The sequence below is a fragment of the Pagrus pagrus genome (assembly GCF_965226575.1).
Source record: "Pagrus pagrus genome assembly, chromosome: 1".
Taxonomy (NCBI): Eukaryota; Metazoa; Chordata; class Actinopteri; order Spariformes; family Sparidae; genus Pagrus; species Pagrus pagrus.
The window spans coordinates 29,007,059-29,034,572 of NC_140185.1; the positions used below are offsets into that span (position 1 = coordinate 29,007,059).

At 43.0% G+C, this 27,514-nt stretch overlaps 1 protein-coding gene across 2 annotated transcripts in view; it reads left to right on the forward strand.

Moving 5' to 3' along the window:
- Nucleotides 1–2,289: 2,289 nt before the first annotated feature.
- The window catches only part of mdga1 (MAM domain containing glycosylphosphatidylinositol anchor 1), a 186,578-nt gene continuing 161,353 nt past the window's right edge, over nt 2,290–27,514 (forward strand). For both annotated transcript variants that reach the window (XM_084367268.1, XM_084367269.1), the window contains exons 1-2: nt 2,290–2,914; nt 4,132–4,221. In XM_084367268.1, the coding sequence (XP_084223394.1) occupies nt 4,155–4,221 (67 nt within the window). In that variant the 5' untranslated portion in view covers nt 2,290–2,914; nt 4,132–4,154. The remainder of the gene's footprint in view (nt 2,915–4,131; nt 4,222–27,514) is intronic.

Genomic DNA, 27,514 nt, shown 5'->3' on the forward strand with positions numbered 1-27,514 from the left:
ACAGCTCACACACTTCCTACGTACGATGCCAGGAAAAATACAAATGTACTGAAACAATGACAGGTAAGTGTGTACCTGCAGGATGTTCACGTCGCATTACGTGCTGACATTATGCAGTTAAAATGGATTACGACCACATGTTACTATGCAACATGAATTTTTCCAACACACACATCAATCTCAAACTGCAATCCACCCACTCAGTGTGTCAGACCAAACAGTTACCAAACAAATATTCATCTGCAGTCGATACTCAAGGTGAAAATGTGTATTTTTTTTTCTTTGTCCTGCAGAATTATTTGAGCAATAATGTAATAAACGAGCCTGGAAAATAAATGAAGGCTGGGCAGTTTAATATCTCCCTGTCTGCATAGTCTCTTATCAAGTGTTCAGGCACACACACCCGATGATTACACCGACTGCTGTCAGTGTTTGATTTGTTTAGTGGCATCATCTTCTACTGTACCTTTTCTTCCACTATTATCACCCTCTATGGAGGACTGAAACGGCCAAAATCAGAAATAATTTTTTTTTTAAAAATAGCTTGATAAATGAATAATTATGGCAATAAATAATATTGAAAATTGTATCCATTTATTATCAATACATAAAATGTGACATTAGCTTTAATTTCCACCTATATTAATTAACCTTTGTATTAATTAGACTATTTTTTTTTACTTTCCCACCTAATTTTTCATTTTATTTATCAATTCATTCATTCTTACATGTATTTATTCACAAAATTATGTTTATTTTCACAAACTTATTTATTTCTGTATTTCCTTTTTATATTACTGTGCACGTTTCTGCTTCATTATGTAAATGAGGAGGCCGTCATTCAAAGCCAGTCGCAGCAGAGTGGGGCGGGACTTGGCGAAACAGAGGTGGGAGAGAAAAACAGTCTCAAGGTGCCTCGAGGTGCCGAGTGATATAAATTATATTTTATAGAGACGCTGTTTTCTGCTCTCCCTCTGATGTCCTCCAGCTGCTCTGCCCTAACTCTGAGGGATTTACTGAGTTCCCTTGATGGACATATACTTATTTGTTAAATTATTAATGACAAGTGAAGTTATATGTAAAAATGAACAAATTAGTAAATCAAATGGAAAAATGTTGAATTAATACCAAATAAATACACAGGCAAATTAAAGCAGGAATATCAAATTATGTGAAATTGTATATATTAAGAAATGTATGTTCAATATTATTTTGGGGGCTTCATTTAAATGCCATGTTATTTTCTTTACTGAGCTTTTTATTATTATTATTATTTTTTTATATTATTTTCTGATTTTGGCAGCTTCAGTCCTCCATACCACTGCTCCAACCAAACAAATTAATATATATACACTCAGGCCGAGGCATCCTTGCTATCACCACACACCAACAAAGTCTTTTTAAATGAACTGAATAGTCTTTTTAAAGACAGCTTGCTCGCTCTGCCCTGATAAGAAGGCTGTTTGATATTTTTAAGTGTCTACTTTATTCCATCCAGCTGCACACAGACACACTGCTTTGTGATCACTCATGTTGAGGCCAGAAACACAAGGACCTCATTGCAAACCCCCATCACCACACACACACACACCCACCCACCCACACACACTCCCTGCACGCGCATCCCAATAGTGCTAACGCGCTGACGCACGCCCTCTTGTGGCCACGTTGGGACGTTAAACAAAAAACCCCGGGGGCACAACTGTGATGCCTGTGAGTGCAGACACAGAGAGAGAGGGTGGGGAGAGGTGTGTGTGTGGAGGCTTTTTAATATGTGTGTGTGTGTGTGGGGTTCAACAGTCAGTCTATTTTTGCTGTCATAAATAATTGGTCCGCGGGGAGGGGTGGGGGTGGGGGTGGTGTTAAGGGCTCCTCCATTTGGCCAAAAACTTTCGGAGCGCCTTTCAGTCCTAATTGGCACCGACGATTGGTGGCACCGCAGCTGGTGAACTCCGCCAAAGAGTCGACAACAAGAGAAACAACACAAAAAACCAGCGCTGCCCCCATCGGCTCTTAAAAACATCCTGTGGCACCCAGCAGGCTTGAAACCCCCTTTTTCCAGAGTGAGTGGAGGACGGGGGGACGTGAGGAGAGACAGAGAGAGAGAGAGAGGGAGAGAAAGAGAGAGATGCTGTTCTTTTGACAACCTGTTCAGTGTGGAGCTGTGAGGCTCCGGCGCATCTATGTGTAAGCCTCTGTCCTCCCCTCCCCTCCCCTCTCTCCGAGCCCTCTCTCTCCCTCCACAGACAGGGGCGGTCGTTCTCAGTCAGCGCACATATTCCACTTGGCCAGCATCACTTGGAGTCCACAGACACAGCGCTGATTGAACGAGCGGAGGGGAGCTCATTTTCAGAGCGCATGATTGTGTTAGAGGGGCTTCACTAGACTGTCGCCGGTCCGACACTGACAAGACAGGCAGACAGTGAAGCCGGCTCAACCACGCCTTTGAAAAGTAGATAATCCACAAAAGAGGAGACGGAGTGAGGAGGATTTTTTTTTTGTCTTTTTGGCCAAACTAGCCCTGCGTGAGTTTTTTCCAAAGGGAAAGTGCTTTTTTATTTTTTATCCTTGGGAAGAGGGACTCTCCTGTGGAGCCGGTGAGATCCCGCTGCCCGCTTCTTCTTCTTTGTGCGTAAAAATAAAAAAAAAAGAGAAAAGTTTAACACTCCAAGGAGGTCGTTTGAGAGCAGAAACTCTCCACCAGACTCTCCGGGAATCTGTAAAGCTCACACCGGACGCCCAACTGAAGGAGGATATATAACTTTTCCACGCATTTTTTTTTTTGTTGTGGAGAGACGCGGAGGAGGCGGGTCGCTTTCACGGAGAGCGGAGGAATCCTCTTCGCTGAGCCGGGAGGAGCGCGCACTGCGCCGGGCAGCAGACTGACCCAAAGGACGGCCACCTCGGAGACAAGGTAGAGAGGATCACGCGCCCGCACAGCGACTGTTTAGGGATGTTTTATATGTTATTTTTTTTATCTGAATCATATCATCCATCTGTTGACTTTGCATCCTGTCTGTGCGCTCTTCTAATTGAAACGTGCATATATCTGTGAAACCTCCAAAAACCACACAGTGGGCTATTTATTTTGACCGCTCTACATCTGTAACATCCAGGCTTTAACTACATGATGACTCACCGGCGACAAACTCCAAATTTCCGGCTCCCTGGCGCCTTTCTTTAATTTGCATCATCTCTTTTTTATCCGTGCAACATACCGATAGCAGTCATGTCAGAATAAGCAGGAGTCACGCAGCGCTCCCTGACATTAATGCAGGGTATTAACTCACATGCGCCGTGTAATGAAACTTTGATCACGGCGCGCTGTGTAATGCAACCTGTCAATGCGGCCGAGTACAAATGTGAGAGCCAGACGTTGGAGGAAATCCTCGTGTTGGGCCAGAGGAGTCACATAAGACGGTCCATTAGCCCCCCTGACTCCCACTGCTTGTCATCCCTTTCCCCCCCCCTCAGGATCTAATTCTGATCCTGATCGATTTTTAAAGAAAACACAAACAAAAAGTGCTTTTTTTTTTTCTTCTATAACAGGAGCACACATATCCTCCCTCTCCCTGCTGCAGACACACGTTATATTGATCTGAAGCAAAGGTGCTGTGTGTATGTGTGGGTGGGGTCTCAGGTGCCTGACCCCACTTGTTGTAATCCCCCCATGAACACTGCAGTCCTAATCCTCACTTCCCCCTTGTCCTGACTACACCTGCCCCCCTCAGCCAGGAGGTTTAGTCACGCTAAACAGCAGACAATCCTGTCAATCTCACATAGTCCAACACACACACACACACACACACACACACACACACACACACACACACACAGAGCCCTGCTTGTAAACTTTCTCTAATCCACCATTTGTGATTGAATTACTCCTCCCTTTAAGTTGAATGAAACGACGCAGGCTGTGCCGCCGGGCTCCAAATTGCTCTGTGATATTATTTTCACGGCTTAAGGGGTTGCAGGGGACGTAGTTGAACATGAGAAGAGAAAAAAAAACAATTGCCTATACCTGTTCTTGCTTTTAGATAACAATCACTCCTGCTGCCGCCTCCTGTTTGTCACCTGTCCCTCTCTCTCTCTCTCTCTCTCTCTCTCCTCTGTCTCCATCTTTCTCAGGTTATGAGGGAACTGAGCTGAACATGGAGCTTTTCTGGATTTTGTTATTTTCTAGCGTCTGCCCTCTCACCTGGGGCCAAGGAGTTTACGGTAAGAGCGCGATATCTACAAATGCATCCCTATTATTACATCAGTGGCATGCTTTGTTAGTGCAGGCTGACTGAGCTCCTCTGCACCACCACCACCAGCACCACCAGCAGCAGCAGCAGCAGCAGCAGCAGCATGGATGTTAATTTGTTCAATTATTAGCCCATAGCCTTAATTAAGGGTTTCTCCGTGCCACATATTGTCCGCGTTTCAGCACCACGCGCTTAATAGGAAGGCAGTATAATAACTGGCGTTTAAACTACTGCGAGAATAGCTTGAGGGGGAGATCGACAGCAAATTAACTTGAGAGGGAGATATTACTTCTTAGAAGTCACAGGAGGCGGCTGGGAAAACATCCAGCACTGTGGTGGAGAGGAAACCCACCTGCTGTAAATCCAATCTAATTCCATTTTAAGGCTGATATTAATCTTTACGGCGAGAATTCACATTATATGCCTACAGATTAGTGCTTTATTACACAAAGTATGATCAGACTTTGAGTTATTGTTTAAAGGTTTATGGTTATTACTGAATGGGGGTTACGGTTTGGACACTGCTGCACTCACACAGTCACGCACAGACAACAGGTTTCGAGAGGAGGATAAAGCTGGCGGAGCTCCCCGAGCCGAGGCTCCGTCTTTGTCAGGTTAAACAGGACAGTCACACTGTGCTTTTGAGGATAAAGCGGGAGACTTTGTCCCTCTGCTGGAGACGCTCTCGCTGCACTACAGAGGCTCGGTTTCTTCAGCTACAGGCACCTGTCCAGATACGCATCCATCCTGTCCCTTCGGGCGAGGCGAACGCACAAACTGATCTGTCAGCTTTGATACTTTGACTTTGATGTTTGAAGGCATGTGGCAGCCATTGAAAACAAGGCCCTGTTTAGTCATAGTAGCATAGAGTGCTGTTGTCATAAGCGATCCCGCAACCTGCCATCACACTGACACACGCCGGCAATCTGTCATGTGCCGAAGCATGTAGGCCGATGTAGTCCCGGCTAACTAATAACCAACACTTCATACACAGGCGTCAGTATCGGTGTAAATTTCATTCTGAAGCCTTTGATTTGTTATGTATTTATTTTGTCTTGACCACGAGTTGATGCCATTTTGAAGCTTTACTGTACGTTGAAGCCCTACTAGGCTAAAGCATTTCTGTTTCTCATGACTCACAGCTGAGACAGAGCTGTGTCTGCGCACTCTGACAGAGCTGGATGAGATCTTAAGAAGTGTATCTTCCCCCCATTATCTGTTTTTTTAGTGTCACATACTTATCTGGGATCTTTTTTTTTTAAACCGGCAGGTGCAGGCCTCCTCACCCGATCTGATAAAGCCAGGATTTACTATGGATCTATTTTGAAATCGCTGTTATGTCCTGATAAAAAAAAAAAAAAATAACAGGAGCATGTGTTCATTTTCTAAATCAGCTGTCTCCTCATGGAGTGACTCCTCTGATCTAGTTACTGTACGCTGTCCTGCAGAAGGCTCACATCTCTGGTTTGCCCTTGTGCATTCTTGTCCTCATTTATTATTTTTTTTCCATAATAACCGCATGAAACAGTTTTGGGTTCTCCACGGGGCGATACACTGATTGTCATGAAAAATGTGTGCGTCCGCGCCTCATGGGCTCTGTCACAAATATACGCTGGGTCGGAGCAGAGAGGTACGCGGTCCGTGCGAGCGCGCGAGGCTGCCGTCGTGCCTATGTTTGTTTCCTCGCTTGTCTTATCAGGGAGGAAAAACTCCCAAAAGCTGTCTGGGAATCGTACTGGACAGCTTTCACAGGCCTCCCAAGTTTCCCATGTGGCTCGTGTGTTGTTGGTGCTCAGCTGTGCGTACCTGCGCAACAACCGTTTCATGTAGGTGAATCATCAGCACTAAAAGGAGTCACTCAATAAGAACAAATCGTTTCGCAATCCGCACAGTCGCAGTAAACAACCGGAGTAGGAAAGATCGGGAAGGGAGCCAACGAGTCTGGCACGCAGATATGCATAAAATGGTTTCCTTCACTTTGGAATTGTTTAGCACTTGCTCTAGCAGACAGATGCGACTCACCGTCCGTTGGGAGCCGAGCGGTGTAAGCGTGCCTGATTGATGTCAGCGCTTTGGACGGCTGCGAGGTTCATTTACTGTAGCCTTCTCTGGGGTGCGTTTGGATACGTGCGTTTTTTGTTTTTTTTGTCAGCTCACGCCTGTGAGTCTGTGCGTGCAGGTGTTTCGAGTGTGTGCGAGTGTGAGTTCATGCATGGGTGTGAAGTGTGTGTGAGCCCGCAAACCTGTGAGTCTCGGTTGGGTGCGTGCGCGCGCGTGCTCGTGTGAGTGGGACGTGTTTGTAAGTCAGGCGCACTTTTCTTCCCACTGCAACAGTTTGCTGGCTCAGCAGGGACTTGTGGATCAGTCACCGCTTCCCTCGCGGCAGCGTAGTATTGATTGTACTTCTGTGGATTTTGATAGGCTGTCAAAAAGCTCGTAACACCTGTCCATCAAGCAATGACTGGACGAACTAGTATGCAGAGGAAACGGGATGCTGTGTTTCAAAGGAGGAAGGAAGAGCGGCACACTATATGTTGTTTCACATTAAGCTTTGTTATGCCGGTTTAAAATCCCTCCTCTCCTCTCCTCTCCTCTCCTCTTCACTACTGTTTTTTTTTTTGGGATAAGCTTTTTATATGCATCTCATCACATTAGTCACGAGCATTCTGACGTACACATACAGTGATTTTCAAGTTTCATTTAATCTGGATGTACTGTAATCCCGGGCATTACAAGCATGATGCGTCACTCACACGCGCCAACTCTTAACATACTTAAGGATTAGGGGAAGTTCAGAATATTTCAAGACGGTCTCGCAGGATTTGAGTCCTCGCCTGACGGACTCCGACACCAATCCAGACAAAGTGTACCAGAGGAAGTGTCCCTACGTCTTTCTGGTGCTGCGTCACATCACACTCTGCGAGGCAACAGAGTTCACAGGGACACCAAATTATTGATTGCTCGACAAAGTCACACGAAACCATTAGCTGGTGCTGTAGATGGAATCCAAGCTGCATTAGTCGGCAACGCGATGCGTCATTATGTGCTTGTTAACAGGAAATTTAATGAACTTAAATCAATGATTTTGCTCAACATCATCTGAGGTGGTTTGAGTGAGGCGCTCGCAGCAGCAGCAGCAGGAGCGCCGAGGCCTCGCCACTGGCCATGGAACAAAGCACTACAAGAGATGCAGAAAGTGAAAAAGTTTAATATGCCTACATTGCGCACAAATTTAACATCACTTTGAAGATGTTGCCCAAGGAAGAATGAACGACTTTGGAGTACTTTGCTTGTTTTTTATTTGCAGTCTGTGTGTGTGTGTGTGTCGACAAGCACCTAAAATTTGAGCATCTTCTTAATGCGGTGCTGCGGTGAGTACATTAGCGGGTTGAGCGTCGGTGACCTAGAAAGAGATCATTCCAGGTTTAAGTGGCCCCGGCCACTGGCTCCCCTGTGACTTTAACTCTTCCTCTCCCCACTTCAGCACTTTTTGTTTGTGTCTCTCTTTTACGTCTCTCGCTGCGGAGTTTATTTTGGATGCTGAATATTGCCCTTTTCTAATAAGCATCCATAATTTATCGTTGGCTCCGAGGCGACGGAGGAGGGGGACGGGAGACGGTGATAGAAAGAGACTGAGGCATCAGGCTGGTAGAGATGACGAAAATCTTTTACCTCCCACAATCTGACACCTACTAGCCTCCTCCTACTCTTTACCTCTTTGCTTTTTTCTGCACACACACACACACACACACACACATACACACACACCGTCTCTTCTTGCATTACGGCGTGCACCTTCCACACAAATGTGATCGGTAATGTCAGCAATTATTGAACGACCTTTCCCTCTATATTACGTTTAATTAAAGTCCTTGGAATTTAATTAGTGGAGCTAAAAATCTTTTTCTGACTGTCCACATTAGATAGATAGATAGATAGATGGAATTAAGAGTAAACATGAGAATCAGGTCAATATGTGGACAGAAAAACTCAGTGGTTCGTCTGCTTTGGAAGCTTGATTGTGGTGCCGAGTGCCAGATGATTAAATGAGCTATTCTCTGCACAGCAACAGATAGGAGATAATATGTTGGCAACGGCAGGAGAGCTGATGTGTGACGACAAGTGCCTTTATTGTCTGTAATGTATATCAGATTTTTCCATTGTAAGCCACAATTAAAAATTAAAAATTTCGACATGAACCACTGTACCTATTACATGCGAGTGGTGTCGCCTGCCTGCTCCCTCGTCTTTGTCTCCCGTTCCTCCCTCTTTTTGTGTCGCTGTCAGTCTCTCTGATCTCATCCCTTCTGCTAAAAATTTTAGCGCACATGGTGCTTTAATTATCTCTTCCTGCTCCCATTTTTTTTTTCTCACGCTAACTAGGTCCATTGTGTGGCAGCGTAGCCCCTGACGCCTTTTTATTAGAAGGGTCAGCCCTCTGGAACATTCACATCCACAATGCAGTATGCAACCTCCTTGTTTTGATGCAAAGTCAGCTCATTCTTTGCCACTTTTTTTGCCCTTGATCAATCTCTCTCTCTCTCTCTCTCTCTCTCTCTCTCCTCTCCTCTCCTCTCCTTTGCCAGCTTCCTATTTTTCTCTATGGCTGACTGGATATTAAAGCCTGGCAACATTTCTATTAACCCACAGGTCAGCAGCAAAGCCATAGGCCTATGGCCAAAGTGATATGTTGACTGTGGTTTACACTAGCCTTGCTACCTGGGGCTAAAGGATCAGAGCGCTAAGACAACGTCTTGGGAGGTCTGATTTATCACTGTGCCTCCCACCAGTTACACTCTGAGCCCGGGGTGGGCACCAGGCAGCAGGTAGAGGTGGGCAGTCTGGCACTCTGGGGGCCCGAGCGAGGTGAGATAGTAATATATCTCCTTAGAAAGCAAAGTCTGACAAGCGTCGGGGTAATGTATGAGGACATACTGTGTGTGTTTACACCGCAGTGTAAGTTGTCCGCCTGCCTCTTATGTTTGTTTTACCAGTAATGCAATGGGCAGTGGGTGGCTCCTCCCACCAGACGTGATACAGAGGATGTATCGTTTTTCCAAAAAACATTTTATTTTACTTGTTTGCTGAAAGGCAGAAGAGGCTGAGATGAGAAAAGACTTTGGGGGACACAAGGCAGAAGGCTTCAGTATTAGTTGTAATTTAAAGGAACAGTTCGACATTTTGGGATACATGCCTATTCGCCTGCACAATTATTTGAGATGATTGATGCCGCTCTCATGTCTGTACTGTAGCATAAAGATAACCCTCTCCTGTAACTTGTGAAAGATGTGTAATTTATAAAATGTTGAACTATCCCATCAAAGCAATATTATGTAGAAATTGGCATAACTGTAACAATTTGTCAGATGTAATGTAGGTGCTAATTACAAACAAAACTCATTACGTCATAACAGTGTTATGTGTTGAAAACTTGTATGTTGAAGTAAACATGTATGAAACGTTGTGACGCCTACCGTCTCACTAAAGTTACACAGTGCAGAAACAAGTGATGGGGGAGCGAAGTGGCTGAGACAGAGACACTATTCGCCCTGTTACAAGACACCACCAACAAAATTACTTATTTTAAAAGGTAAAAAAGTTACTTAATGTTGCTTTAAGTTGTACATTTCAAGAAAACTGTGCACAAAAACCCAGTGGGCGAAGCTTTGGGGTGTGAAAAGTGAGGCCAGTGTGGAAGTCACTTAAACCTGCATTCTTTCTAATGGCCAGCAGGGGGCACAACTACACTGGTTTCACAAAGAAGTCCAATTGTATGTGAGCTTATGAGAAAATGACCCTACTTCTCACTTGATTTATGACCTCTGTGAACAGTTTTTTAATGAGTTTATGGTCTCAAACTGTAGTTTCAAGTCTTCTTCAATACAGCATGATGTTCATTTCATCACTATGGTCCCACTGAGAGTAAAGTAGCTAATAAAGCAGGGCATGCTTTGGGGTAAGCCTTCCTTGTGATTAACAAGTTGCTACCACAGTGTGTCAAATCCAAACCGGATATCCTCCCCAGCTCAACCCCCCTCGTCCAAATGTGGTCGCTTATGCCTCCAAAGAACCAAGATGGCGATGACTATAAAGCCAAACTGGGGGCTTTAAAACGGCAGTCCACAGACCGATGGTTGACGTCACAGCGGGTTTACACTTGGTCGTCTTTAAAGCATATCTACCAGTCCACACTGACTGATTTTAATTCATTTTATGAGCTATATTCCTCAGAATGTTTCTGTATTTCAAGTCAGACTTGAATAAATCAAAGAAGTTCGAGACGATTAGGATCACTGCAGGCTCCAGCAGCGTGTGTCTATCCCGAAGTTCTGACAGAATCTTATCGAAACTGTTTGCTCACGGATCATCGTGCAAACCCCCCGTTCTGTCTGTTCACTTTCACTTCTTCTCTCGTGTCTTTGTGTTTCACTCTCTCCGATGATGATGTTCTTGTTCATGCAGATCACATCCACGCACACACACACACACACACACACACACACACACACACACACACACACACACGAGAGCCCACGCGCAAGATTCACATGCACGTGCGCAAACATCTCTCACTGGATTTACCTTTCGCTGAACTCATAGATCATTACCTCACTCTCACCCACTCTCATCTCTCTGCACCGGGATGTTAGTCAGTGTCACACACACACACACACACACACACACACACACACACACACACACACACACACACACACAATAATAAACCACAGGCCTACACACACAGACCTCTTTGGATGAGAGTGGTCGGCAGCGTAACAGGACGACGTGGGTGCCCTGTGAGCAGGAAAAACTGTCAGGGAGGTTTCACTTTCTCCTCTGTACTGCTGTCACTCTGTCAGACATTATCAAGAGCCTCTCACTGGCTCAGCCACAGAAGGGAATACACACAAAAGTGTGTGCGTGTGTGTGCACAGTTTTGGGAATGCAGGGCTATTTAATGTTTGAATATACTGTAGTAGAGGCTAAACTAAAAGCTGTTGGAGTGTAGGTGTTTTTATGTTTCTGCATCTGTTTGTTTTGTGTGTGTGCGGGCTCTGATCCCAGCGTCTTAAGCGTGATGGAACAAGGGCCCTCGTGTGTGTGTGTGCGCGCATGTTTCCGTCAGCGATGTGTGTGTCGCATGCACGGACATGAGAGGGAGGGAACATTTGGCGTCTAACTTATTCATGAAGGCGACAGGACGGTTGTGAAAAGCGTCGAGAACATGGCTTACATCAGAGACCGTCTGCCTCCTCCTGCACTTCTCTCACACTGTCACTCTCTTTCTTCTTCACTGCCGTCTCGTTCGCCCTCCTGTCCTTTGTCTTCAGCACTCAATTCACTCTTTGGGCCCGTCCTTTTTCAGAAAGTTCTTTTTGAATGTCTGGTTTTTAGGATTCAAACTTTTGTCAGATTTTTTATGTGATTAGAGCATCTTTCAAATTATGCTCATGGAGTTTTTCTTTGTGGAAAAATGAGAAACCTGCTTCTCCAGTGAGAATAGGGGTTTCAGTGTTTATTGCCAGAGGTGCGCCGCAGGGAGAGGAAATCCAGGCAAATGTCTGGGGCCCTCAAAGACATTTGGGAAAAGGGGCCCCCATTGGCCATTTTTTTGTTGGTGTTAGATTATTTAATGCATAATGGTGGTGAACGCTGGTTGTAGGGGCCCCCTGAAATTTTTGCCTTGGGAACCAAGAGACTCTAGAATCGCCACTGCTTATTTCTCTGTGCTACAGGGTGTTTTTTTTTAACCACCACTGGGGGGGTTTCACAGGAACTCTCTCAACTTCAAAAATCAGCTCCATGCATGTTTTAAAGGAGCACTATGTCACAATTTGTTGCAATTTACATTTTTTATTGGCCATATGTGAGAAGATTGTACCATGATATGTACAAAGACACTTTCCCTGTCTCTCCAGGTTGCCTATGCAAGCCTGTTGACGATTTTTTTTAAAGGTGCTCTTAGACGAGGGCAGGGGCGTCACTAGGTTTTAAGGACAGGGGGGGCTTAGCCCCCAGGAGATGCACAGAATGTCAGCGAACGTTTAATTTCACAAACAGCTAACAAAAACTGAGAAATTGCACGTTTTGGACAGATTTAACAGAGATACTTTACTGTGTAAATGTTTTAGGCCACCATTACATTTTTAACACAGTACAACAACAAACACAGGAAGTACTGTCTGTTTACAGCATTAACAACAACAAAAAAAGAAAAAAATCCACATAGTTACAGTGCCATATTTAACCAATGCTTCTTATTCATTAAGAGCCTACATGTATTAGCCAAAACTGTATGCAAAAAAAAGAGCACTGTGTTCTAGACTCACCTTTCCAGTAGAGGTTTCTCCCCTCTCACTCTCTCTGCTCCTCTGCCCTGACTCCTACAGGTCAATAGGGGTGGTGGAGTGATTATTATTAGTGTATTATTATTATTATTATTATTATTATTATTACTACCTTATTATCATTCATCATCATTATTATTGTCATTATTATTATTATTATTATTATTATCCACATAATCATACGTGAATGAGCTGTTTCACGGTGTGCATCTGATGCTGGAGCTAATGCTCCAGAAGGAAGTCACCCCAAAGATAATATGAAGAGTGCACACCTAACTCTATAAACAACCAGGACCTTCACATTGCATTTCGGACTAACTAGCTAGCTACTGTAGCAGAGTTCTTTTTGAGCTGAAATGTAACTTTTGGACGCAAAACAACAAAGGTAAGACGTGCACAGAGATATACAGCACGCGTCTCACGCTGCCTCCTGTACAGGGGGCTCTCAGCTACAGAGTGTGCAAGCCAGGTTTTTATTTGTCAAACAGGGAGCATTTGGCAATTACGTGGGACTTTCTGCTTTAGCTGGGGGGCTGCAGCTAACTTATTGTTACTATCAGCAGTGATGAATACTTACTCTCTTGAAAAAATTTCGTGTATCCATTCTTGTTCACGTTCTTCTCCTAATGCTGCTCTAGTCGGTTCTGTGTGCTCCGCTCCCGGTACACACACTGCAGGTACCCAGGTACCGAGTGCAACCTAGGTTGCAGGGAAAACGTGGACTGGATTTCAGTGATGTGGGCGTGCTCTATATGAACAAGTGGAATGGACTGGATAACGACGCACTGACTCTGACTCTCTACCACTTCCACTATGAAGTGAAGGGAAACTAAGATTTATGATCACATTTAAGTTAATAATAACTGGTTTATTTATTTAAACTCATAGTCTGGCCACATTATATTGAATTTGTCTGCACTTTTTTGTAAAAAAAATAAATAAAAAAAATAAAAAAAATTTAATAAATGAACATAAAATTATTTTATATTATTTTTTGCGGAAAATCTGACCTGAGTCGGCAGTCTTGTGTAGGCGATGAGAGAGACGAGGAAGTTCTCATTTTTATAATCTGTTCACATATGGCCAATAAAAAGTGATGAATACATGTAAATCCCTGCAAATTGTTACATAGAGCCCCTTTAAGTTGTCTTTTGCTGCTGGACTGTGGATTTCTATGCGAAGGACGTTAGCTGAGAAATTGAGTCCGCTAACATAAACTTCCTACCAGCTTACAGCACAACGCAGAAGCCACTTTTAGACAAATACTCAGTGAATAATAACAGGTGTAGGATGTGTTTTTTGAGCAACAAAGTTACATTTTTTAAAATGCTCATACATGGATCCTTCAGACTCCAAAATCCATCCAGTTGGACTGGAGGCTTCAAGTTTCCACATCAGACTTTTAAGTCGCAAATTGAACCGTGATTGGCTTCCCATCTCGTTGGGATGTCACAAATTCATGAATATATGTGCAGGCGTTGAATTTCGATTTAAGGAGAGCACATTCTCCCTCCAGCTGATGTATTTGAAAACAGTCTCAAACTGCACATAAATCACTCTGCACAGCGAAGGTCAGACATCCAAGTAAAGTCACAATAAACAAAACACATTACTGAGTGAAGGGAGACCAATTTCTCATCAATCTTGCATCTTTTTTCCAAACCTTATCTTCATGAAAGTTGTTCAGACTAAGAGGTAAATGGTTATCTTTTTGAAGATCCTTATCTTTTAGCGTCGGCACACTGTGCCAGTCTTTACAGTGGGTGTAAATCTCCTCGGGGAGCTGTGAGATATTTGTGATACCGTTGCCTCACACTGAGCAAATGGCAGGGTTTCACTGTGTGCAAAGTGCTATGCATACTGGCAGCCGTTCTCGCTGCCTGTTGCACTTTCAGCACAGACGTATATTGATATATCTGTCACTTCATAGGAAACCTGCACACAGACTGCCAAGGAAAACCTTATCATACAGATATACTCTGGCTTAAAGGGTGGCAGGAAGCACAAACACACAGGTAAAACCACACTTTACAAGGCTGCTCCTCCCACATATGCTCTTCCTTACCCTGCGGTGCGCTGAAAACCCCCAGAACAACAACAAAACAGCCGCAACTGCTGGAGTCGGTCGTGTCCGACTAAACTTTCTGACAGCAGGAAGGGATCAACGCTGGAAATCTATCTTCTGCTCCTACACACGTCTGGCCTCAATAATTCAGCGATGCGTGCTGCTAGGAGATCTCACCCTCTCCCTCTCCAGCTCTCGTTCACACTCACTCTCTCAAACTTGCTCGCCCTCAGCAGCAGCCCCCTCCCCCCCTCCCCCCCTTGCTGCTCATGACGGTTTGAGCAAAAAAAAGAAAAAAGTCTGGCACTTAAAATGTTTGAAATGTTTAGCTTGCTGCTCTCACACTTTCCCGTCTTTCTCCATGCATCTCAGCTGGCTCAGAGGAGAGGGGGGGTATAATCTGGCGGATATGTTAAAAAGTCCCCATGTTGTCAGTGTAGCAATTTACCTGCCACGAGCTACACATCCTGATCCCTCTCCTCCTCCTCGTCCTCCCTCATTCTGTCTCTACCCATCTACTAAAGTTGTACCTGTCAAGAAAGATGTTCCTGTCATCTCCCTCTCTTCCCCTTCTTCTCTCTCTGATCCTCTTTGCCTTCCCAGCCGTCCATATAGCTACCCTTAACATGCCAAAATGGGGCGAAAATGTGCCCATTCTCTACTTTACATCCTCATTCCATCGTAATTCTCTGCCTTCATCCAACCCTTTCCACAGATACTTCCTTGCCCTCCCCTCTCCTCACTATATCCTTTCTTCACACCCAACACCCGCTCTCCTCCAAAGCCCTGTCATCTTCTCGCTATCATCCGCCGTTTCGGCGGCAAGCATCCACCCACCTCTCCACTTACTGCATATAGGACATAGCGCATACTGTCAGTGAAAGCTGCAGACAGGCTTTGGGAAGCAGGGTGGAGGGCTGACACTGGGGAGGAAGCCTGGGCCGGCAGGAAATGAGGGCAGAGGGAAAGGTGCACGATGAAGAAAAAGGTGTCTTGATTTGGGTGAAAGTGGGCAAAATAAAACAGAGTGAAATGTAGCAATTTGTTTTGAAGAAGTGAAGTTTTAACTCTGGACAGTGATGAGAATAAATTTACTGAATTTTTATGCAGACCATGCTGCCCAGTTCACATAGAGTCAGTGGATTTTGGAAAAAGCTGGATTTTCAACCATTCATCTGTTACTTTTCATAATATATTTCATCTTCTCTGCTCACTTGCTAGTTTTTTACGCATGGAACTCTGCTGACTTTGCACATCAAAGTGTGTTTATATCTGCTGCGCAGTAGCCTTTTACCGCAGATGTGAAACACATTGTTTAAAGACTTCAGTGAGATGAATAATAATCGATAAATGAACTCATGTGAGGTCATAAGAGTCACTTGGTTAGTTATTAGTTAGCCAGGTCCTCATCTTTGCTTGATGCCAGCCGCTCAAGGCGACATTAGCTGCTACTCGCATAGCACACCCAGATCTCTGACTGTTGGAGGTGGAGTTGCATTGTGGGTAATGTAGGCACCAGATTTGGACAAAGGAAGAATGCAAACACCACATCTCTATCATATTGTTCTGCTGTGTTGACTTTTGATCCTTAAAAAACTGTCCATCATGAGTCCAGCAATGTTATCAGAGTGCAACAACAGATTGTCCGTCGTCTCACTGCTCATGACTGAGCACCAGAGTTAGCCACCATTAGATAATATGACATTTTATATTTGTAATGAAATGCTATTTAGAACCATCACCCAGGGAGACTTGAAGGCAAATGTTAGCGTCATTCATTCATTCATTTGTAGACACTTGACACCAGGGGCAGCCCCATAAAATCTTTCATGGGGGGGCAAAAAAGCGACCATTGAAAATCTTGGGGTGGCCACCAAAATTAGTTAGATAGCTACTTACATTAATCTGCAGTGTTGTTGAACATGAGCATAGACATGAGTTGGAGTGAAGTAAGACAGGCAGACAAGACGTTCAGCTATCCTCAAGGTTATGAAATGGTATGGTCCAGTTTAGGGGTGTAATAAAGGTAATAAAGTAATAAAGGTAAATTGATTGTAATAAAGGTTACTGGAAGAAAGGAAATATGATTTTTTTCAAGTCCCTGACTCCCCCTTTTTTTGCCTCTTTTGGGAGGGTCCAAGACCTAATAAGGGGACTCAGACCCCCCCCCCCCAAACACCGTAATTTGAACCCAGGGTACAACTGATTTATTTTGGTCGAAGTGTTGTCCTGTTCAGGAGAGAACTGGTAGTTGGTAATCCTACTAGCGTGTTAATTTGCCACTGAAAAAACAAACAAGTGGGTATATTTTTACTTTACCATACCATAATTACTGTCTGTGCAATTTAATACAGCTTCTCCACAGTTGTTTTACTTGTACCCCCTGGGTTGGCATCACTGCTGTAGTTGATGGAAGTCACTCAGACATGGAAGTACATCAGGACGAGAACATTATCAATCCAATAAATTGCGATGAAGAAGAGATGTAGCAGTCTTTGATTTAATCAAAATCTTGAGAAATGGAGACAATCAAATCCTTAAATTTGTGAAAATGTAAAAAAGCAGCTCTCACTGCAGAAAGCGTGTTGAAACTCGTTCAGCGAGGACGGGGGGGAAAAAAAAAACAAATGAGAGCAGCCATTTCCAGGTGCATGTATGAGAATATTATTTCTAACTCAATCACTGTGATGCCTGTGGCTCAGCCAGGACACGTTATCCCACATAAGAAATCATTTCTCCAGACATCCTTCATCTGAGGAGGAGGTGCTGTTAAGCAAGGTAATGTATCAGGTGAATTTCACACTTTCGGCGAAAGAAGCCCGAGACGCACTCAGCAATATTCTGATTCGTCGGCTGATCTCAGGGCTGTGACGCAGACAGAAGCAACAGTAGGTTTTTCTGAGCAGCTGTGATGCACATGTTTTAAGAAGCATCTGAGGATGAAGTGATCTAGAAAGAAAACACTTACATACATTTTATTTATGTGAAACTGAATCAACATAATAACCATGCATCTCTGAAATTCATCACCTAATTTGTTTATCAGAACAACCTCAGGTATTAACACATCAGTGAAGCTCGTGAATTCTAATTGAATTGTGACATTCGGTGAAGTGACTTGGGTCTGACTCACGAAAGCAAAAAGAAAAAGGACACATGGCAGAGTGAAGGGCTCGTATTAAAAAACGGAGAGAGACACAGCGAGAGTGACATTGAAAAGGGCAGGGCCAGATACAGAGCAGCTAAAAGAAGAAAGGCTTCCCTAGAGACAGAGAGCGAGACCGACATGGGGCTCCGAAAATGAGAAAGAAACAGAGGGAAACGAGAAAGTGAGAGAAGGTGGGAGCTAAACTTTATTTGCTTTGGCCCAAACCACGTTTGAAAAGTTGGCTTCAGGGCATTTCCACACTTGGCTCCTTTGTGAATCACACTGTTCGGGTGCAACGAGAGAACTTCAAACAGAATCACACAGACGCACAAGGAGCTCGTTTCCGTCTTTGAAAGTTGACAGTGAAACAAATCTTTTTTAATATTTGTTTTTTTTTTAAAATGCCCATCACAATTTCCCATAGTCAGAGGTGATGCCCTCCGCCAACAGCCCAAATCCCAAAGATACTCACTTTAAACAGGGCAGATAGTAATGAGATGCATTTACTTGATTACTGTACTAAAGTTCATTTATTGAGTGACTGTACTTACCTTGAATATTAAATTATTTTGGAAACTTATGACTTTTACTTCATCAGAAAGACAAATATTGTACTTCTGACTCCACTACATTTCTATGAATGTTCCTGTTACTTTGAAGCGTAGCTTTGAAGTCAGTGGATCAATTTTCATTTCTTTTCTAAATGCCATGTGCTGCGTTAAAAAAACAATCATAGTGAACTACTCGTACGGCTGTCAGTCACGATTTAGTCCTGACTGCATTTTTTAACAGTTCATTTTGAACTTGGCAGTGGTAATGATGGTGTAGTAGAAACAGATGAGCTGGAGCAGAGGTCCCAGCTTCAAGATCTTTATCTAAAAAAAGAGACCTGAGTTTGTTCTGCAGAACACAACTGAACAATACTGATGAATACAATACTCTATATACTTAAAACTCACAGTTTTCCATTTCTCACACACACCCACTTCCCTTTTTTTCCCCCATCAGTGGAAGTCACTTGTCTGCATCTGATGTCACTGTGTGTCCTCTGGTTTTATCCAATCATATTTCTTACAACGCCTCTGACGTAGATCATGCACCTTTAGCCCAATAGTGGCAGGAAACAGACCTCGGGGTCATAGTGATTTCAGAGCAACAGTTTTGGTCATAAGCGGTCATAAGCCTGTGTGAATACTTTGTGAGTATGTCATAACACATGAGGCTACACAGGCGTATATAAAAGAGTATAAGACTTCGCACCACAATGGTTATGTCAGGTAAGATGATGACTCATCGCCACCAGAGCATCTGTGATCTTATCTGAAGTCCATGTTTGTGATTTTTGAAATTAAGAAAGATGTTTGCTGTCCAACCTGAGAAAGCAGATTATGGTATGTAAATGATTGTTGACAAAGGTGACTGTGCTTGTAGTAGATGCAGTTGTAGACATTTAAAAGGCTTTAAAAACAAGCAGGAAGACATCAAGAAACAAAACAGTAAAACGAGTTAGAAGATAGGAAAATTAACTAGATAGAATAGGTTTAAAAGAGACAAGGCTAAAAAAATAAAAGTCACAGTGCAGTTCAAAGCCTTAAAATTGCTTCAGTTAAAGGTAGTGGCAAACAGAAAGGTCCAAAAATAACTGAATGCCGTTTCTCCATGTTTAGTTTTGACTCTAGGGACTGAAAGCAGACCTGACGACCTCAGAGGTCTGGATGGTTCATAACATAGCAGCACATCAGAAATGTATTTTTGGCCCTAAACCATTCAGTGCTTTATAAACCAACAGCAGCAAGATTACCAACTAAGCCAGGCTTGTTTTGGTTGGTCTGACTCTCTTTCCAGTTGATTCGGTTCCATAAAACAAACTCAATAACAGAGTAATGTATTCTTCAAATGCTATTAATGGACAAATCTAACCGTATAAGTGCTTTTAAAGCCAGAAGGCAAACTTACTATTCTGAATAACAATATAAAAAGTTTTTTTGTAGACTTGTTATTTTCTCCACACTTCGCAAAGAACGACAGGTTGGTCAAACCCACATCCCCGCTGAGTTCCTACTTCAGTCACTCAGCCTTTCTAGAATTTATGCCAGCTGTATTCCTGGATTTGTGATTACATGTTCAAATTCTTCATGGGTTTCCAAAAGTAAGTGCTGCTTACTGAGTTTAATATGATCGACCAGCAAATCACTTGAAAACCAGCAAATGATTTTTGTCCTTCTCTGATAAAAAAAAGACCGAAATGATTTAATTAATCATGTTAATTATTTCAGTTCCAATTACCCCCAATTAGTCTAAGCATTTATCATTAAGTAATGTTTTTCAAGCATGAACAACCATGCAGTACAGGCCAGGTTTAATACATGCCAACCTTATACCAATAAAACCTTATGGAACAACAGGAAAACACAACACAATGGCTGTTTTGAGCGAGTAGTTGTATTCCTGATGTAGTTTTTCATGTCTCCTGAAGCAGATCGTAGTCTGTCGCCAAGTGTGGTTAATCAGTCCCATCAGATTCTGAATAACGTTGGTCTCGTCTGCCCGAACGAGCCAAACTAAAAAGGATTAAATGTTCAAATAACCTGTTTCAAACATCGAACACACCACAGTGGATCTGAAATAGCTGTCAGAGTTGGAGGCCTCTGCAGTTCACAGGTAGCAGAGGGAAAATGTTTCAGTGATATAGGTGCTGGCTTGCTGCTGCTTTACACTTATCAGACTCTAACCATCCTCATCTTTTTTCCTTTCTGCATTGGGATCCTTACTCAATATGTTCTCTGATAGCAACATTCCTCCTCTTTCATTATCCTACCCGTCCTCACTTTTTAGGACACACACACAAGAGACTCGAAAGAGCTGACTTGTGGCCCTGAAACAATTTCCCTCTGTTTATTCTTTCTCTTTTTTGTTTTTACACATCATGATTACTCACTACAGGCTTTCTCCTCCGCTGCATTTCCCCCCCCCCTTTTACTTCCATTCTATCTTTCTATTCAAAGTCTTCATCCATTTCGACTTCATTCTTCATTCTTCCTTGTTTTTAATCTTTTTTCCTCGCCCTCTCTATTCTCGCCTGCAGCGCCCTGCAATGCAAACACAACCTGTTCTGAGGGGAAGTGAATTATTGAAGCTGCTGCTGCCATTCCCTCTGTGCAGAAGTGGGCCGCAGAGGAAGGAAGGATGGAAGGGAGGGAGGCGTGAGGGTGGAGAAGCGAAATGGAGAGGATAGATTTGTAAAGGACGAAGGGAGGAGGTGTTAGGGGTGTGAAAAATCAGAGAAATATAGTTTTGTTTATAATGTCTCTGCAGTGTTTACAGATGGATGACGGAGATGCAAGAACATGGTCGGGGATGAGGATCTGAGCTGATATCATTTAGAGATGGATCACTTTTGAGAAAATTCCAATGCCAGAGGACAATATTGTAATTATCAGTGCCTTCCTTGAGCTCGTTCAGAAGCTCTCTTGGCTGAAACCATTTCACTCCCTCCAGAAGATGTCTTGAGAAACAGGTTTGGACATTGCCCAGAGTTGCCTTTTCATACTGTGGCACACACCAGTACAATTGTCAGTGTAGGACATGTTCTCACACACTGGATATCTGTGTTTGGTTTAGGCGAGGGGCGGCGTCTTGGTAGAGCGCATACGAGGCAGGGCTTGATGAAGAAAGTACTCCACAGTGTTTTGTTCACAGCACAATGAAGATGAAGGACAAAGCTATCGACTCATCTGTTATTTATGAAGTGAAGTCTATGTGTGAGAAACACTGCGATGAATTAGTGTTGTCTCCTTCCAGCTTCACACCAGACACGTGGCAGGAACTGTGAGATCTCTGGACAGTGACCATCTCTGTTCACACATCGGACTTACCTGGACTTTGTTTGGTTGTTGTAAAGTCTGTTTAATATCAAGTCCACCTAATTCAGCTATTTGCATTCTAACACAGCTCCTTTGGTTTATGACTACATGAGTTCAGAGCTGCAGTACATGTGTGTAAGACCTTTCTGAGACACAATGTTTCATTCTGATACTAAAAAACCTTTCAACGCCTTCTTATTGTTTAATTAACATGCAGCCTTTTTTCGGCTGTGGCCACTGTGCACAGTGTTCAAACATTTTTTAAGTCAAGTACTTTGCACTTACTGTACATGTACTGGTAATAAAATGAAATAAAACAAACATTAAAAAAACCCACCATAACACATGTTGACTACATGTTGTGGTCTACAATTAAGAGAGCTTTAAAGTTTCACACATCTGCAACAAAAAGACAATATGCACACAGAACACGCATGCTGCTATTGCTCCAGATTATGCACAAGCTAACTATGAAACTGCAGGATCACTAAAGTTCTGGAGAGTATAAAAGACTTTACCCTCCTCTACAGATTGACAAGGTCACTTACCTTGCCTACCTCAGGTTATTTTAGCCCTTTAAGGAGCTATTGAGCTGCGGGGGACCTTTGGAGATCATTTTGTCCTGAGCATGAGCAAGACTTTTGGCAGCCCTGAGGCATTTTGATTCTTACAGTTGAGCCTTTTGGCCGAAATGGAGATGTGTTTTCATGTTTCCATGATTTTTTTTTACTTGATGGATGTAGCACTTATGATTTTTGTGCAGAACTTTAACATACACCCGTGTTCCTTCTTGTTACTTCTGCCAGCGAGGTTATGCTTTCACCCATTGTTACGCCCAGCCCTAGGCGGCCTTATGGGGCGAACAACACTCTACATTGACCCAAATTAACCCCAAAACAACACCTTCAAAAATAGCCAAGTCCACGGGATTCATTTACATAAAGACACATAAACCACCAAGACAAGACAACAGTACAAAAGCCCTGGCTGAGAGGCATGAAGGCCGGCAGTCCCCACTCCAGAAGCTTCTGTCTTCTGAGGCTGGCACAGGAGCTTATAAGTACTTCCTCTCCCAGGCCAGGTGTGCCTTATTGAGCAATCAGGGCAGAGCTAGACATGACAGGAGGGGAGAAGGGACAAACAGCATAAACACATACAGCTGTAACACCCATGTCTGTTTATTTGTTGGTTGTTAGTTTGTCGGAGGGGTTACGCAAAAACTACTGAACAGAACTCAACGAAACTTGGATGGAGAGTGGGTCTCAGCCCAGAGTACATAAACCTTTGGTGCAGATCCAAATAAAGGGGTGTATACAGGCATTTTTTCTCCCTTTCTTTAAAATTGTGAGATAGGGCATTTTAGTTTATTTCTCCGTTGTCCAAAGACAATTGTACACTTGTTTTACTTCACAGTATATGTGTTTGCCTTATGTCTTTGTCCATTTTGACTCTGTCTTCGACTCTCAATGTTAGTGTGATTGCAGTTAAAAGTCAGAAAATCAGTATCCTCCAGTCCCATTTTTCTCCTGGAAGTGTGCTGTGTCAGCCTCTGTTGAGCTGCTAATGCACCTAATGTAAACTTAAAATCACTTCTGGTGTCCTTGATCAAGATAATAGATAACGTTGCGTCTACATCTTTACTACAAAGAGCTTTACTGCCTTATTTTTGACTGATGTTCTATTCAAGCACTTTTTTCAGAGAATTTTAATTAGCCAACTACATTAAATGTTTTTCTTTAATCCAAAGAGCATGAAGAGGTGGTGGAAATACTTCTTCTGCCCTCAGTGTCAGATATGCACTGCAGGCTTCAAACGCTGCTAACAATGTGCACCAGTCACGTAGGGCAGTCTGTGTGCATCACTCATTCCTGCTTGTTAAGCTTGTTGCCATTAAACTGAAGATGACTCAGATGAGTGTATCGAAAAAAAAAGTTTAATCTTTTTCTATCAACTTTATGAACTCAAAAATAACTAGGAACAATAAAAGTGAAGGGGGCATAAATAGGATGAGGGGAACATGTCCCCCCAGTGTGCACATAAAGCAATGTGAGAACACTGACTGCACTGTATAATCTTTCTCACATTATCATGGAGACCAGTAGTATTTGACCCACTAAGACCTTTCTAGATGCCTTATTTTTTTCATTAAGAATGGGGAATTGGTTTACGACCAGTGTATTCTCCTCTTTTCTGTCGCATCCATGTCATCAGGAGGGTACCAACATGTTCAGTGGGTGGACCAAAGAGTGGAGAGACAGTATGCAGGGAGCTCATGGATTTACAGCGTTAGCCTCGACCTGATGATGTATGAGATCGCCTAAATAGAGAATTGGCAGCATAAAATCATATCGCAGTAGTCTCAGTATTCATTAACATTATTATAATAAGACTGAAACAGATGAGGTTATAACATTACAACCTGATGTCACACATTCCTCCTTTGTGGCGAGCATTTGACTCAGACAAAGCTGCTATGACGGTGAGTCGAATCAGACTTTTGGGTTTAATATTCCAGCTGTGACTCACACAGAAGTCCTGCTGAGCATCCTATTTTACTCGATTCTGCTCTACAGCAGGTACAGGTATTTCTCAATAACACCATCCACTGGAACAAGTGGTGACGCATACTTTATGCTGGAGTTGTCGTTCACCAGGAAATGAGAGCGATGAGGCTTCTCTTCAGTGTACAAGTATGAAGGGTGTAACTAAGCCTGGATACAGAATATAGTATTTCTGGCATTAGTTCGTACTATTGAGACCTGCTGTGTAGTTTGCTGTTAAAACTTGGCTTTGGGAAACATTGTACGTACCTTCAGCCAATTTAGGTAGTGTTAGCATTTTGTTTGCCTTCATCCTGCCCGAAGCGGTTTGATTTTACAAACATTAAAACTTCTACCACAGAATTTGGTGCTGCATTTGAACTTCGGTGCGCGCAGGCTGCAAACAAAGAAAAAGGCAGTGCGCACGCTGTTCAAAGCTCCCTGCCGCAACACATTCACAGGCACTAACAGACACTCATGAATATTACACAAATCACGGCTGTATGGGCAGCTGTGCTATGTAGAAAATAGCATAAATGAATCATGATTTGGGGGAAAAAAAGAAAGAAAATACATTCTAAGAAATAATCAAAACTAGGTTGGGACAGATGTCGGAACATGAATTAGGTGAAATTTCTGAAGAGCAACAAGAAGTGCTGGTGACAGTGCGTTACAAGGTTTGCATAACAAATGAAAAATAAAAAAAAACATCTGACTCCAGCCTGCTTTATGTTGTTATTGAAAAGCCGGACCACATTGTGAAAACTTCACCCGTAAGAGATATGAATGTTGTAATTGGTAACCGGGGGATTTTATGCACTTTCATCTTCCTTTAAGATACCCACTCCTCTAATTGCTGCTTTTTGTTTGGCAGCGAAGGCTTTGAATCCATGCCCAGGAAAATATGTTTTTTATTAGTGCCAAATTGAATTGAAAATTGTTGATGCAATATAAATCTGCCTCACCACGGTATCGGCTCGGTGCCAGAGCGTTGATGAATGTACGTTGGCTCCATTTTTTAGAGCAGATGTAGTATCTTCAGATGTTTGTGAGCGTCCGGGGTTAACTTTAAGTTTTAGCTGTTGTCCTTGAGCTTGACAAGCGATTTTAAATGAAGTCTTTTATGAAAGCTAATAAAGGTAAAGGGGTGATTTGAAAACATGGCGGGGGTAGAATCGGCGCATTCGATGAATCTGTTTCATTGGCCATATTTAACATGTTATTAGTTAATTATCTTCCCACATATCTAGCTGAGAGGCTCATCAAATGTGGCACTTTAGTTCGGTCTTTGCAGTATAAAAAGTTCGTCCTTGTGCTGTCGCTAGACAAGTATTCAGATTTTAATCGCAAATCTCTTACAGATCGATATGTTATCAGATTTTTGTCCTATTTTACATCTCTTTGCCACTCTTTTCCTTTTCTTTCACCTTACTGTACTTCTACTGTTCTTATCTTTGACGTTTCTAATTACCTCCTCTGAGTTATAAGGAAAGTGCAGACGCCGTCCATCATTGGCTAATGTCTGATTGTGTATTAATGAATCATGTCCATGTTAAAGATTGAAAATGCTCACCACTTGCTGTAGCCTCACACTGTGTGTTTGCCTTCTGAGTAATAATGCGAACACATATTTTCCCCCTCTGCTCTCAGAGCGGGTGAGTCACCTCTCCCTATCTGTCACCCGTCATTACAAAAGCTGAGTTATCAATATGATTGTTTCTTTGATCTTAGTTGTAAAAGGGGAACAGACGTCACCTTGCAGCTGAGAAAGCAAGTAGCTGTAGACTCGAGGAGCGAGGAAGGGAACGCAGATTAATATTGCATGCATTTTATATCGTTATAAACTGACACAACAGGGAAGGATGAAAAGCTATTTAACAGTTATTTTAAAGGAGACCTATTTGTGCGTTTAGTGTTTAGCAGATAGCCTTTTATAAAGGTCCGTGTGAAAGATCTTAAAAGTTAAAAAGGTCAAAGTCTTCACCAACAGAAGCTCCTCTCTCCCACAGAAAACACTGCTCCTGAAATGCCTCGTCAGTAGTCCCGCCTTTAATTCTGTGACTTTGTGACCTCACACTACGTCACCATGTCACACATTTGCGCAATATATGCCTAGCTCTGTTGTTGTTAGCGTTGCTGGGTCAGGCATGTGTGAGCTGACCAATCAGAGGAGACTGGACATTTGGGATGGGGGGGCCTTAAAGAGACAGGAGCTTAAACTGTTGCAGACAGAGGGGGAACACAGTGCTGCAGCACTGGACAGTATGAGAAAACTAATGTGTTTTCTGAGCACTAAGACATGTAAACTTATTCTAGTAGTAACCCAAAATAAAATGATGAATCCTGAAATGAGCATAATATGTCTCCTTTAATTCCATTCTTCATTTATGTGGCTGTGGTCATGGTCTGTGGCTTTAAACACCAGGAGGAAATAAGGAACAGAATATGAGCACTGATAAAATCGCTGCGGCTGAAGAGACAAAGAAAAGCTTACCTATGAAAGTCTAACTGTCGGTCACAGTAAATTGTCTTTTGATTTTCTTCTCACTGTCTTCTCACGCTGCTCAGAGCTGAACTGGGACAGATGTAAAGCCGACCACTGGGGAGGTGCATAGATGTCTTTACACTGGGGAACTGATCACAGAGCAGCCATTATCAGAAGCTGCAGGAGGTGACAAGGTCAGGGAGAGATGTGCTGTCTTCCTCTGCTGGTTGTCTTAAATACAACGAAGCACTTCAGGGAAGGTTTTCAAGGACTTGGACACACTTTGAATGCTTTTTATTTGGTTAAGATTAAAATCTGTCAACAGATTCATAAATTATGCTATCATTGATTGCTGTCATGGTCTTTTGTCTTCTTTCACTCTCCAAACTGTTCAGTATTCCGCCTTGTAAGGATCGTATCGTAGGATTGTATCGGATCAGGTGAAACAGTCTAACCCTGACCTCGATTGTTGGATTTGTATAACTTTCAAAACTTGTCTTCACAATGAAAGCATTTTTATCAGACAAGAGTAAAGTTTCTCTCTTTTAAAACCCACTTCAACACACTTTGACTTCTGTGCTTCATACTCGAACACAAGTTTGAAGGATTCATTCAAACAGAAAAAAACCCCACAAATTCTGTAACAGTATGCTCAAACCGTCAACCCTGAAGAGTTGATCAAAAAAGATGCTTTATCTGTTATGAAGTATGCAACAACTCTATTGTATTGTATTCAATTCTGTTCCTTTCTACAGTGGGCTACGGGTGCAATTGTGTTTTCTGACTTGCTGTTGTGATTCGCACCCGACATGACG